Here is a 14,530-nt window from a genome sequence, read left to right as displayed (position 1 = left end):
GCCCATCTAGGGCATTGCTCTGTTGAAGCTGGACTCATTCTAGTGCCTGAGGCAGAGGCCATGGAGCCATCCTCAGTGCCTGGGCCAACTTTGCTCCAATGGAGCCTCGGCTGCGGGAGGAGAAGAGAGAGACAGAGAGGAAGGAGAGGGGGAGGGGTGGAGAAGCAGATGGGCGCTTCTCCTGTGTGCCCTGGCCGGGAATCGAACCTGGGGCTCCTGCACACCAGGCCGACACTCTACTACTGAACCAACTGGCCAGGGCCATAAATCTTTAATCCATTTTGTGTTAATTTTTGTGTGTGCTGCAAAACCGGGGGAGGGGGCCATTTATTTGTTGCATATATTTGGCTCCTTTATCATAAGTTGACCATATTTACATGCATGGGTTTATTTCTGGCTTCATTATTCTGTTCTGTTGATATGTTTTTAGGCTAATACCATACTGTTTGGATAATGTAGTTTGGTAATATAATTTTAAATCAGAGGGCAAAATGCCTCCAGCTTTGTTCTTCTCTCTCACTATTGCTTTGACTGGGATATTTTGTGCTTTTGTGCAAATTTTAGGTTGGTTTGTTCTGTTTTGGTAAAAAAAACACTGGAAATTTGATAGGGATGGCATCAAATCTGTGTATTGTTTTGGGTAATATGAACATTTTAACAATATTAATTCTTCCAATCCAAGAGCACAGAATATCTTTCCATTTGTTTGTGTCTTCACTTTTTTTTCCCATTAATGTCTAACAGTTTTCAATATACAGATCTTTCACCTTCTTTGTTAAATTTGTCCCTAAGTATTTTGTGCAACATTTTTTTTGATGCAACTATAAATGAGATTTTCTTCTTAATTTCTGATAGTTTATTATTATTATTTTTTTCAAGAGATTCTTTTTTTTAAATGTATTATTTATTTATTTATTCATTTTAGAGAGGAGAGGGAGAGACAGAGAGAGAGAGGAGAGACAGAGAGAGAGAAGGGGGGGAGGAGCTGGAAGCATCGACTCCCATATGTGCCTTGACCAGGCAAGCCCAGGGTTTCGAACCGGTGACCTCAGCATTTCCAGGTTGACGCTTTATCCACTGTGCCACCACAGGTCAGGCTAGTTTATTATTAATGTAAAAAAATGCAAGGTTTGTGTATTGGTTTTGTATCTTGCAATTTTTTTTTTTTGTATTTTTCTGAAGCTGGAAACGGGGAGAGACAGTCAGACAGACTCCCGCATGCGCCCAACCAGGATCCACCCGGCACGCCCACCAGGGGCGACGCTCTGCCCACTTGAGGGCGATGCTCTGCCCCTCCGGGGGTCGCTCTGTTGCGACCAGAGCCACTCTAGCGCCCGGGACAGAGGCCAAGGAGCCATCCCCAGCACCTGGGCCATCTTTGCTCCAATGGAGCCTCGGCTGCGGGAGGGGACGAGAGAGACAGAGAGGAAGGAGAGGGGGAGCGGTGGAGAAGCAGATGGGCGCTTCTCCTGTGTGCCCTGGTCGGGAATCGAACCCGGGACTTCTGCACACCAGGCCGACGCTCTACCACTGAGCCAACTGGCCAGGGCTGTATCCTGCAATTTTAGTGGATTAGTTTTCATAGTTTCTGGTGGAGTTTGCTATATATAATATCACATTATCTGCAAGTTGGGATGGTTCCACTTCTTCCTTTTCAATTTGGAAGTCTTTTATTTCTTTTCCTTGCCCAATTGCTCTAAGAACTTCCAACACTACATTCAATACAAGTGGCAAGAGTGACCATCTTTGTCTTTGATCTGAAAGCTTTTAGTTTGTCACCATTGAATATGATGTTACCTGTAGGCTTGTCATAGATGACCTTTATTATGCTGAGGTACATTCCCCCTCTATACCAGTCATTTTCAACCTTTTGACAATTGGGGACCAGTGAAACTAGAATTATTTCAGGGACTGCTAAGGCGAAAATAACCCTGAGCATAAGCAAATTCAACTTTCATACATCAGGGTGGTTAACACTTTCACAGACCAGCACAAAATTTCTGGCTGACTGGTCCACAGATTAGTGGTTGAAAAACACTACTCTATCTATACAATACTTTGTTGAGATTTTTAAAAATAAAAAATGAATGTTAAATTGTGTCAAATACTTTGTCTGCATCCATTGGGATAATTGTGTAATTCTTATCTTTCATTTTGTATGTGGTGTATCACACTGAATGATTTGCAGATGTTGACTCATCTTTGCATCTCTGGAATAAATCCCAAATGATCATGGTGTGCTATCCTTTTAATATATTGTGTAGAATTGTTAGTTGTTGGGGTTTTTTTTTACAGAGACAGAGAGAGAGTCAGAGAGAGGGATAGACAGGGACAGACAGACAGGAACGAAGAGATGAGAAGCATCAATCATTAGTTTTTCATTGTGCATTGCTACACATTAGTTGTTCATTGATTGCTTTCTCCTATGTGTCTTGACCACGGGCCTTCAGCAAACCGAGTAACCCCTTGTTGGAGCCAGCAACCTTGGGTCCAAGCTAGTGAGCTTGTGCTCAAACCAGATGAGCCCGTGCTCAAGCTGGCGACCTCAGGGTCTCGAACCTGGGTCCTCCGCATCCTAGTCCGATGCTCTATCCACTGCGCCATCGCCTGGTCAGGCAGTATTTGTATTTTTATTTTTATTTTTTTAGGTTTTTGGTATCCATGTTCACCAGGGATATTGGCCTATATTTTTCTTTCTTTCTTTCTTTTTTTTTTTGTGACAGAGAAAGATACAGAGGGAGGAATAGAAAGACAGGAAGAGAGAGATGAGAAGCATCAATTCTTCATTGCAGCATCTTTGTTGTTCATGGATTGCTTTCTCATATGTGCCTTGACCAGGGGGCTACAGCAGAACAAGTGACCCCTTCTTCAAGCCAGTGGCCTTGGGCTCAAGCTGGTGAGCCTTGCTCAAACCACATGAGCCTGCGCTCAAGCTGGCAACCTTGGGTTCTCAAATCTGAGTCCTCTGCATCCCAGTTCAATGCTCTATCCACTGCGCCACCGCCTGGTCAACCCGTAGTTTTCTTCTTTTGTGTTGTATACTTGTCTGATTTTGGTTTCAGATTAGGGCTGGTCCCATAAAATATCTTTGGAATAGTCCCACCTCTTCTATTCTTTTTTTTTTTTTTTAGAATAGTTTGAGAAGAATTGGTATTAAGTCATCTTTGAATGTTTGGTAGAATTCACCAGTGAAGCCATCTGATCCTGAACTTTTGTTTTGGGGAGCTTTGTTTTTATTTTTTATTGACTGATTTTTAGAGATAGGAAGAAAGAGGGAAGTATTCATTTGTTGTTCTTACACATACATTCATTGGTCGTTTCCCATATGTGCTTTGACTGGGGATCTGAGCACAACCTTGGTGTTTGGGGGCAATGCTCTAACCGACTGAGCTAACTGGCCAGGGGCTGGGAGGTTTTTGATTCCTGACTCAATCTCCTTGTTAGTAATCAGTCTGTCCAGGTTTTATATTTCATCATGATTCACTATATTTGAGTTATTGCCATATTTATTTTGCCAAAACAGGTAAGAAATAACGTTTTGCTCCTTTTGTTTTTTACTCAATTCCAAATGAGGTAAGGACTCTCCGAGCACTTGTTGGCCACTTAGTTTACTCCTCTGAGCTGTTTTTTCAGATCTTTGCTCAGTTTTTCCTATTGGTTTTGTCTTTTTCTTATCAATACATAAGACCTTTTCTGTTAAGGACCTTGATCCTCTCTCATGTACCGAAAATATTTCCGTCTCTGGCTGCTGCCTGTTTATGTAGCCCAATTGGGGCAGGTGGGCAGGTTGCCCTGCAGTGACCAGAGGTGGCTTTGGCCTCTTGTGATGCCCTCACCCAGCCTGCCTCCAGGTCTGCCATGTCCTTACTGATTTTGTGCTTTTCCCAAAATGCTTTACCATGTTTGTACTTAGTCTGTACCTGGACACCGTGGGGGTTTGCCCTCCTCTCCTCCATCCTGCATCTCCTTGTTGGTTACGGGTGTGGGGAATGGAGTCTTGCGAACCAGATGCAAGACCTCGAGCCTCCTGCCGGCACACCCTCCCAGCCCTCGCCCACTGTGGCCAACCCTAAGGGCTGTGGGGTGGACACACTTGCTGAAGCAGCCCCAACCCTAGACTGAAGGATCCCCCTAGAGGCCAGGCAAGGGACAGGGGCACATTATGGAGCTTCTGGCTGGTCCCCGGGTCAAGATTGCTGGCGATACAGCAAGGGTGCCTTCTAAGCACACAGCACAGGCTTGCACGCGTTTTGTCTACAAACAGAAATTCTGGCAGCATCATGCAAAGCCAGGCCTGAGGGGTGGGGGTGCCACGTCAGGTCTCAGAGCAGATGGAGCAGAGGACTCTAGAATCACGTGACTTTGTGGTGAATGACTCAATAAGTTATGTAGATAAGCATGTGGTATTGAATCTAAATCCCTAAAAGTTTATTTAAGTTTACATCAAAATCTCTGCTCCCCTGCCCAGCCCCATTCAGGACGCCCCAGTAACAGCTGATGCTGCAGGGCTGTGTCCCCAGAGCTAGTACACCTCCTCTGGGAAGGGCTGCTTGCCCCAAGCCCCAAGTAGACCTCTGGCCTTCACCCACTGGTGGCCTCTTCCCATGCCCAGCCTTTGGTGGCCTGGGACCAGCCCAGCTGGCACCAGGGGCTCCGTCCCCAGGGTACTGGACCAGGAGCCACTGGTGTAGCCAGGCCTGGCTGTGCCCAGATGGCTTGGCCACTAGGGTAAAAGAGTGGCAGCGGGCTTATCTGGGAATGGCTGAGGCTAAGGGAGGCAAGCTGGTCCAGTGGTCACTTCTTGGCCTCCTGCTTTGGCCACATTACTGACCACATATACAGAATGACCTGAGGGGATGGTGGGCCTCTGCTCAGGGCCCGGGGGTGGGAGCAGAAGCGGCCAAGGGTAGGGATGTCTCTCCTCTCACCTCCCGCCCCTGCTCGCCCTGTTTCCCTGCAGCCCTCCCTTCTCTTCTCCATCCCTTTCCGGGCCCTGGGGCCGGGAGCCACCCCTCATGGGGTGAGTCCTTGGCAGGGGCGGGCTGGAAGCGCAACACCCTCGTCCCAGCAGGGTACGCAGGCGGCCACGGCAGAGCGCTCAGCACACCGGCTGGAAACATCTGGCCCAGGGAGGGACCACTGAGCCCAGAGAGGAGACCCACGCCGTGCAGCGGAGGGTCGGATTTAATGGTCACTCCACGGGAGATCGTACACGGTTAGAGCCACGCTCGCCCCAGACCGGGATCTGCACAGGGGACCTGCCCCCGAGACCCGGCTGTGCGCACGCGGAGCCCGCCTGGCCCCCCAGCAGCAGCGGCGGGGCTCCCGGGCTGGGGGTGCGGGTCAGGCCCGCAGCGCGCAGAACTCAGAGCGGGCCCAGCCCGGCGCGCGCAGCCCGCCTCTGGCCGGGAGCCCCCGGCCCCACTCGGGACAAGGAGCGGAGGGGCGCCGGCGAGGCGACCGGCGCGGCCGTGCTGGTGATGGGGCGGCAGGTCGGCGCCGGGACCGCGCGTCACGAGCTCACAGCGCCGAGGAAATTGCACTTATTCTGTGGCTGCGGCGGCGGACCCACCGCGGACCTGAGCGGGGAGGCTGCCCTGAGGGCCCGAAGCCAGGATCCGACACCGGTCCCGCCCTCACAGAACATCCTCGAAGTCCAGCAGCTTCGAGTGCTGGCGGCTCTTCCACAGGCGGTACAGACGGAAGTCGAAGTAGGTCTCGATCATCCGCTTCCCTGGGGAGAGGGAGGGGCGGGGCTCTGGGGCGGGGCTCTGACGGGTGAGGCTCAGGGGCGGGGCTCTGGCGGGTGAGGCCGGAGGGCGGGGCTCAGGGGCGGGGGTGCTGGCGGGTGAGGCCGGAGGGCGGGGCGCAGGGGCGGGGCTCTGGCGGGTGAGGCCGGAGGGCGGGGCGCAGGGGCGGGGGTGCTGGCGGGTGAGGCCGGAGGGTGGGGCTCAGGGGAGGGGCTCTGGAGGGTGAGGCCGGAGGGCGGGGCGCAGGGGCGGGGGTGCTGGCGGGTGAGGCCGGAGGGCAGGGCTCAGGGGCGGGGCTCTGGCGAGTGAGACAGGAGGGCGGGGCTCAGGGGCGGGGCTCTGGCGGTGAGACAGGAGGGCGGGGCTCTGGTGGGTGAGGCCGGAGGGTGGGGCTCAGGGGAGGGGCTCTGGCAGGTGAGGCCGGAGGGCGGGGCTCAGGTGGGTGAGGCTGGAGGGCGGGGCTCAGGTGGGTGAGGCCGAGGGCGGGGCTCAGGCGGGTGAGGCCGGAGGACCGGGCTCTGGTGGGTGAGGCAGGAGGGTGGAAGGTGGAACTCAGACGGTGGGGTAGGAGGGGTGGGGAGGGGCTTGGGGCGGGGCTGGGAGTTCTAGTGCTGCCTGCCGGACCCAGCCCAGAGTGCTTGGAATCAATTTGACAAACTCACCTTGGGCCGACAGCTCCAGGGGGGACTCAAAGATGACCCTGTAAGGGGTCATGAGGGTCCTGAGATTCTGGAACAGCTGAAAGGAGAGGGAGGGGCCATGAGTTGAAGACAATGCAAATGGGGGAGGAGACAGGAACCCCCACAACCACAACTGGCTGGGGTGAGGCACAAGGGGTTTCTCTGGGATGGGGTGCTAAAGGAAGTGGGGAAGGGAATCTGAAGAGAAATGAGTTGGGGGGTGGATTCTGTCAACTCTTTGCATGGGTCTGGTATCTCCAGAAGCCTGGGTGGGGCTTGGGGTCCCTGTACCTTCTCCCCGTTGGGGTTCCCCAGAATGTAGCAGCCCATGATGTGGATGACGTTTGGCTCTGGGTTCACTTTGCTCATCAAGCGGCTCAACCGCTTCCAGAAGCTGGTGGGGGAGGGGCAAGTCACAGGGGGTCTCCAACCCAGGCCCTGAAGCTTGAGGAGGGCTGGGCTGAGGACCAGTGCCCGGCTCCAGAAAGAGGAGCATCACTGGGAGGGGGCTGTGCGGTGGGTGCACAGAGGATGCTGCCTCCAGCCCACATTCTCCAGCCCTCGTGGCCAGCCCTGCCTGCTCACTGGATCATGTCTTCCTCCTTCTCCACTTTGGCAAAGGTGGCCACCTTGTTCTTGAGCAGGTACAGGTGTCCAGGGCCGCCCTATAAGAGACTGTGGTCAGCCTAGTGGCTGCGTACACAAGGTGTCCATCCACTGCTCCCCCCAATACACACACACATGCATGGAGGTGGCGTCCTTGCCCCCCACCCCCACTCCCCAGCAGGGAGGCGCTTAGCCCCACCTGGCAGAATATGAGCATCTTCCAGATCTTGGCACCCTTGTGGTAGATGTTCAGCTTCTTCTCTATCTCCTCTGGAGAGGGAGGGGTATGAGTGCTGCCCCCCTGTGTTCCCTCAGCCCGCACACATACCCCCAGCCCCATCCCAGAAGATGGTAGGAACGGAGTGTACATACCCAGGATGTCCTCGAAGGTCGCGTGCTCATGGTCCTGTGACAGACACAGGCCACATCTGAATCAGAACCCCTCTCAGGTAGCACCCCCACCCGGCACTGGGAGACAGGGGAGGGCTGGATGGGCACTCACGTAGAGGATGGGGATGATGGAGGGGTCGTCCCTGCGGATGATGGTGGGGATGTACTCGGCTTTGGGCACCTTGGAGGAGATGAGCTGGGGACAACACAGGGAGCTGCTTGGGGTGGGCCTGACCACCCCAGAGCCAAAGGGCGGCAGGAACCCCTGTGCAGTTGACTCCCACCCCCAACAGCAGAGCCGGAGAACACCTCGGGCAGCCCACAATGGAGCCCCCCCACCGTGAGAAACCACCCCCACCCCCTCCGGGCAGCCCACATTGCCGCATCATTTTCAGGAGGAAAAAGGATCCCCTCCCCAGACTAGCTGGAGAAGCAACAGGTTGGCCAGTCCTCACCATGACCTTGGGGGGCAAGAAGCCCTCAGTGTCACAGGCCACAGCCTCCAGGGCCTTCTCAGTCTCCCAGTCCAGGTCTTCGAAAGCCTCGCCCAAGGTGCAGTGTGAGCTCTGCAGGTCATTACCTGAGGGGCAGGGTGGGTCACCAGGGCTGTGGACCCCAGAGACAGGTGGTGGACAGAGATGGCAAGCCACATCCCAGAGAGTCCTCCAGGCCAGCAGGGAAACACAGGGTGGATAAGGAAGTGGAGCTGAGACCACCACCAGCCAGGCAAGACTGGCATATCCACCAGCCAGTGGAACGTGGAGCAAGGCTGGTGGGAGCCAGGATGAAAGTGTCAGCTCCAGCCAGGCGTGCCTGGTGCCCAGACCAATGAGGAACTGAGCATTGCCGCCTCCTAGAGAGGAGGCAGCACAGGCTGGGCAGCGAGCAGAGCCCACAGGCACCCTTCCCTGCACGTCCACAGCTGTTTGCTAACTCTCCCCACGAGGTCAGAGTTGCCCAGGCGCCCTAGTTTACCCAAACCGGTAAACTGAGACTCAGAGCAGAAGCGCAGAAGCTTAGTTGCCATGGCAGGGGTCCGCCCTGTGGAGGGCGGCGCCTGGGGGCCTAGGGAAGTCTCTGGGAGAGGTGGGCTGGCCTGCACGAGGCACCTACTGTCTCGGGAGTCGTGGGAAGTGTCGGCTTTCATGGGGGTGGGGTCGCTCCAGGACCGGCTGAAGCTCCGCTCGCGCCGCTCTGCGAACGCTGCAGTGAGAGCAAAACCCGCATTAGCGGGCAGGGCCCCGAGGTGGGGCCTGGGCGGGGGCAAGGTTGGGGCGGAGCCTGAGGTTAGCTGGACCAATGGCGGGGCTGGCTCTGGGGCGGTATTCGGGCACACTATAGGAAGAGTGTGTGAGGTCCAGGCTGGGGCAACTGGACAAAGCCAGTACCGACGCGGAAAAGGTAAGGGTGATGGGAGGTATTGGGGGCTGTGGGCGGAGTCTGGGAGTGCTGGGGCGGGGCTCGGAATGGAGTCAGGAGGGCGGGCTAAACGCTTGGGCTGGACACAGGGGCAAGGGACTACGGGTCCAGTCGGAGTGCTAGGGCTGGGCTAAGGGCAGAGTTTGGGGGTGCCACCGCAGGGCGTGGGGTGGGGCCTGTGGTGTCAGGGCCAGGCTGGGGGAAGTGTGTCTTACAATGGGGTGGAACATGGGACAAAGGTCGCCGGTGCGGCTGGAGCTGGGTCTGGGACCTTGGGGGTCTTCCCTGCACAGCAAGCAGCACACGAAGCCCAGCCGAGGAAGCCCAGCCGGCCAAGAGCAGACCCTGCCCCCACCCCCGCTCCTGTTCACTCCTCCCGCCCCCTTACTCTGGGCCTTCACTCTCCGGCTGCCAACCATGCGCAGGTGTTTTCGAAAGTTCCTACGGGAAGGAAGCAACCGGGGCTGTTGAGGGCTGCGAGAGAGGGTGAGCAGAGGCCCCTGTCTCCCACTCCCTCACTGCCACTGCCACCGCCCTCCCCTCATTCAGTGAGGGGTGCCTTTCCGCTGGCCACCACACACCCAGAAGCAAATCCCACCCAGTCCCTCTCCTACTGAGACCCCTCCAGGGTTCCCCTTTACTGCCTGCACAAAGGCACCACGGTCAAACTTCCTCTTGCCATCCCACCCAATGTCCCTCAGTGACCCAAGGCACTCAGAACCCCACTTCCAATGCATGCCTCTCATTCCCTCCCCAAGTGAACGCGGGCCCCTGCTTCCTCTGCTCAGCTGGGCAGAGCAGCTGTCGCTGTCACCCCTAGTAGGTTTGTGGCCTGCAGATATCACCCCATCCCACACCACCGTGTCCCTGGGACAGCTCGGGCAGGACTTCTTTGTCCCCAAACTCTGCCCTGACAGGGCCTGATGTCCGAGATGGACAGCTTACTGGACACGTCTTTGAGGCGGGGCTCGGGGAGGGCAAACCTTGCCACTGACGCCACAGCTCTGGGCTTCAAGGGCCAGAGAGAGACAAGTTTCAACATGCCCCCCAAAACAAAGGCCTGGGAGTCCAGGCCACAGGACCTCTCCTGACTGCAGCGTCCCCAGAGCAGGGCCAGGCCAGTGGTCGCCACCACCCTTCCCCCACCCGGTCTGCCAGGGCCTGGAGGGCCCCGGCCGGACCGGCACAGACAAGAGACGGGCCCTGGTGGCGAGTGGCCGGCAGGCCCTACCTCTGGATTACAGACGCGGAATCATGCTCCCGTTTCCGGCGCTTCCTCTCCGCGTAGCCCCTGAACACCCTGGGAAACCGCCAGGAGTCAGCAGTGCCCTTGGCCATGGGCATTGGGACAGACAGGAGGGGACGGAGGCACGAGCACAGGGACCGGTGGGGCATCCAGGGTGCTGGGCCTGGCAGAGGGGTCCTAGCCTGCCTTGCTCTGTCCTGGCCCGGCCCCTGGCAGGCTCGCTGAAACCTTGGTGCCCACGGGGGACACAGCACTCCCTCACGATCAAGGCCCAGGTCCCTGGCCTGCCCACACCTATTTGGGAGCAGGAGGACCTCCCAGGGACAACCACAGGCCCTTAGGTCCAAGGTCCCACAGGGTACTTACGAGATGCTGGAGGAGTGGCCGGAAGGGGCAGCGTGCAAGAGAAGACACAGTGAGCCTTGACCCCTCAGCCCCCCAAGCTCCCTGCAGTCAGTTCCCTCCTTGTGCTGGACTCAAGAGAGTCCCTCACAAGTGCCCCAGGCACCAGCGAGGTGCTGCATGCTGTGGGCCAGCCCCAAAAAGGGCAGAGGACACTGCAGTCACCACGGCCCGTGCCACGAGGTGCTGTGACCTATCTATTGGGCTGGCACAGAGGCCTGACTGCCCTGCCAGCCCTTGGAACCGAGGGCATGGTGGCACCACTTCTTGTGCCCCAGGGTAGGTAGCCTGTGGGGAGGGGCTTCTTTGGTATGGCGCACACTACAACAAAGGTGCCCCAGGAAGAAACTCCATGACAGAAACCCGGTTGTGTGTTGCAGGTGCAAAAGGTCAGACCCCTGGGCCCCTAAGTTGTGGTCACTCATGGCATATACAGAACACAAGCAGGTTGCTGTCTGGGGCAGGCATCAGGGCGGAGCTTCCAGGGCAGGGCTGGGTGACAAGGGCCCAGGAGAACTGCCCCCACTGGTAACTATATATATCAGCTGCAGTCTCGGGCTGGACCCAGGGACAGGACAGGATGAACAGACTGGAGGAGCCATATGGCACGGGGGAGGGCTGGGGCAGGAAGAACAGCTGGCCCTGTCTCCCTTCGGAGCAAGGCCACTTCTGGGCTCCTGAAGCTGCTCAGGACCAGCCACGCAGCTGGGCCCAGGGGCAGGAGAGGGTCCGGGAGTTGCTCCTGAGCACAGGAAGAGGCCCCCAGCCCGGGCCCCACTCACGCTTGCATAGTTGTGGTTGCTGTCTGGAAGCTGAAGAGGTTTTCCTTGGGGAACCAGGTGCGGATGGGGGTGTGGGTGTCATCTGGAGGAGACAAAAGGCGCAGTGACCAGGGTGGCGTGGGGGTTCCTGCTGGGGAAGGGGATGGCTCTGCTGCAGCCAGCAGAGGCTGCAGGGCCACAAGGTGACGTGTGCCCACACAGCGGTTGGGGCCTGGATGGCTCGGCAGCTTCGTGACGCTTTGTTCTTGCTCAGCTTTCCCTCTGGATGCCTGCAGCCGAGGAGCATTCCTTTGAAAGCACAGCCTGTCCCCAGGGTTCCCGGGGCCAGGACTCACTGTCTCCCTCGGGAAGGAGAGGCAGGGCAGGGACAATGACTGTAGCCCTCCCAGGGGACTCTGTGGCCTGCTCTGCAGCCAGGATGCTCGGATGTAAACTCAGCCAGACCTCCCTTCCCCTGGACCCTTCCAGAAGGGCGAGGTAGAGGCGCTCAGGGAACATGGAGACCCAGGAAATCCTGGATGATGTGGAGGAAGGTTGAGTTGGCTCAGTCCTCTGACCCTGACACCTACCCAGTCTCTTACCAGTGTCCCTCAGTGGAGCATGAGGTCATGGAGGAACTGCCTACACTCCATGCCTGTGCCCTGATGCCCAGGTGGGCTGAGGGCTTAGAAGACCAGGAGGTGTTCTCAGAGGATTTGGCAACTCAGCTAGTTAGAGCTCTGCTTTTCAAGGGGTGACCTCTGAGGCAGGAGGTATGGTGCTGATGAGTGTCCCAGGGAGGTCTCTGGGGTACCCAGCCACCCACATAGCCCAACAACGCTGCAGAGAGGCCCACTGGTTGGCAAGGCCCCAAAGAGCTGTACATTCTAAAGTAAGGGGGAGCCCTGCCTGGTGGGCCTGGGGCAGGGGCTGCTCCCCGACTCCCCAGACACAATCCAATCCTACAACTAAGCCACGTTTTCTGCCTGCTCAACCCTCAGGTCCCTTCCAGGCCCCTCCTCTGGGGAACACTCTCTGACTGACTTGGTGCTGGCAGGGCCAAGGCCAACCATGCGGCATGACACATGCATCAGGACTGTGTCTGCATGCCGTGACCCCGCACCTTCCCCGTGCCCCAGCCTCACAATGGTTGCGGGCAGACCCCATCACCAGCACTCCACCCAAACCTCCCCGTGTCCGTGACAAGCCCCCTCACCAGATACACGGTCAACGCTGTACATCCTCTCCAACTTCTTGCGGCGGCTGGTGGCTGGGGGCAGAGGGGGCTGGTCCAGCCCAAAGGCCCGAGGGGAAGGGCCAGGGGCCAGCTGGGTGCATCCTGGACATTCCTTGGAGCCCTGGCGGCTGCCCGCCCAGCTCTGGCAGGGTGTGCTGACATCCTCGTGGCTGCCACCTGGGCTGGCACGCAGGGGCTGGCTGTGGTGGTGGGGGCGCTGCTCCCGGTGGTGCCGCCGCCCCTTCACCACAGCCAGCTCAATGGACTCGGACTCTGGGCTGGGCAACAGGGCCGGCTCCCCAGAGATGGTGTACACACGGGGCTGAGGGCCCTCCCCGGCCGGCTTCCCGATGACTGCCTCCTCCGAGAGGCTGCCCTCATAGCGGCCGTTGGAGACGAGGGAGAGGCGGCGCTTGTTCTGGGGAGCTGGTTGCATCTCGGGGGACCCGTCGTGGCCAGAGTAGGCGTCAGCCAGCAGGTGGTCTGGGGAGGAGGCACCAGGTGAGCCTGCAGCCCGAAGGCCCTGCCCTCCTGGTCTCCTGGTGTTCAGAGGGCAGGGAACATCCAGAAGCTGTCCCCAGCCCCACAGACCAAACCTTACTCCCTGCCATCTTCAGAAGAGGTGTTTCCGTGTGCTCCTCCCAGAGGCGCCCACCTCCCTCCTATCTGGGCCCCAAGTCCCTTGTGTGGGGGGGTGACAGGATGTGCTGCTACCTGTGGGTGATGGGGGGCAGGAACAAACAGGCCACCTCCTAGCCTGTCAACGCACTCATGTGCCCAGTGCCAACTTCTCCCCTCCCCCCCACCAGCTGGCCCCCAGAGACAGTGGTGCCAACCCTGGGGGTGCCAGGAGGCCTGTTGCTATGCCAACGGCCCAGGCTGGGTGGGTGCCATGGTGATGAGTGACTCGAGTTCCTCCTGGGGCTCTGGGCCAGGAGGGCAGGGGGCACAGGAAGCCAGCCCAGCAGAGCAGCTGCTGCCCACAGCCCACAGTCCCCAGGGCCCACGGGCTGGGCCTGGCCTGGAGCAGGGGCAGCAGGCCCTAGGGTGGAGGGCTGTGGAGGACCCCATCTTGGCACTGCCTCAGGTGCTCCTACCTGCACCGTTCCGGTTCTCAGGGTGACTTTGGGACAGGTACTCGCCGAAAGCTCGGGCGGCTCTGAAGAGGGGACAGTGGGGCGCCATCAGAGCACACAAACCCACCCTGGCCTCTCTCGCAGCAGGAGCATGGGAGTCCCCACCCCCCTCGGGCCCTGGCACCGCGAGGAAGGGCTCAGGGTCACCCAGGGCAGGCACTCTCACCGCACCCAGAACACCCAGGGCTGGCAGGTCGCAGCTCCCGGGGTCCGCGGGTCCCAGCGCACCGTGGCCGGACCTGCTTCCCGTGCCGGCTCACCTGGGCCCTGGTCACGCCGCGCGCGCGGCGGGGGCGGGCGTGAGGTCTCGGGCGGGGAGCGCCCGGAGGCGGGGTGGAGGCGGGGAGCACGGCGCAGGGGCGGCTGCCGTCGCACTCACCGCACTTTGGCCGCCACGGAGGACATGGCCTCGCTCCGCAGCGCCCTCCTCCGGGAGGCGGCAGCGCCCATGGTCGAGGCGGCGGCGCATCCCCGGCCTCAGAGCGCGCCCCGCGCCCGCCGCTTCCGCCGGGGCAGCCGCGACGCGCAGAGGTTCGGGCTCGGGCCCGGGCCCCGCATGGCCGCGCCGGGCCCTCTGCGCGTCCCGCACAGGGAGCCGCGGCCAGGACCGGGGGCGACGCTCCGCCCACCGTGACGCCAGACCGGGCGGGACCCGGTCACCGTGACGTCAGGAAGGGCGGGGCCGCCCACCGCCACTTCGGTCCCGGGTCCTAGTTCGATTCGGCGGGCGGTCCACCTGACGTCAGGACCTGAGGTGGAAGCTCCACCAGCAGTGACGGAAGGGTACCGGGCCAGGTGGCAGGGGGGCGTGGCTACCTGGCTCTCAGCTCACCTCTGCCTGAGGGAAGTGGGGGGTGGGGAGAGCAGGGAAACTGAGGCTGGCAGTCACCTTCCTTCCTGCAG

At 58.9% G+C, this 14,530-nt stretch overlaps 1 protein-coding gene across 4 annotated transcripts; it reads right to left on the bottom strand.

Moving 5' to 3' along the window:
• Window positions 1-4,406: 4,406 nt before the first annotated feature.
• Window positions 4,407-14,261, bottom strand: NSMF (NMDA receptor synaptonuclear signaling and neuronal migration factor). Of its 4 annotated transcripts, XM_066255597.1 has the most exons (15): window positions 14,007-14,257; window positions 13,589-13,650; window positions 12,471-12,974; window positions 11,276-11,357; window positions 10,077-10,145; window positions 9,234-9,286; window positions 8,540-8,629; window positions 7,882-8,006; window positions 7,539-7,622; window positions 7,409-7,442; window positions 7,236-7,306; window positions 7,016-7,095; window positions 6,722-6,824; window positions 6,413-6,488; window positions 4,407-5,734 (listed from the first exon to the last, which is right to left on the bottom strand). In XM_066255597.1, the coding sequence occupies exons 1-15, from the start codon at window positions 14,075-14,077 to the stop codon at window positions 5,637-5,639; spliced, it is 1,602 nt and encodes a 533-aa protein (XP_066111694.1). In that variant the 5' UTR covers window positions 14,078-14,257; the 3' UTR covers window positions 4,407-5,636. The 4 variants fall into 4 exon arrangements, with proteins under 4 accessions (XP_066111694.1, XP_066111697.1, XP_066111696.1 ...); XM_066255600.1 differs by lacking the exon at window positions 8,540-8,629 and having other exon boundaries at window positions 14,007-14,261; XM_066255599.1 differs by lacking the exon at window positions 10,077-10,145.
• Window positions 14,262-14,530: the final 269 nt, after the last annotated feature.

Source organism: Saccopteryx bilineata, chromosome 2 (assembly GCF_036850765.1).
Source record: "Saccopteryx bilineata isolate mSacBil1 chromosome 2, mSacBil1_pri_phased_curated, whole genome shotgun sequence".
Taxonomy (NCBI): Eukaryota; Metazoa; Chordata; class Mammalia; order Chiroptera; family Emballonuridae; genus Saccopteryx; species Saccopteryx bilineata.
This window is presented reverse-complemented; position numbering and strand designations above follow the sequence as displayed.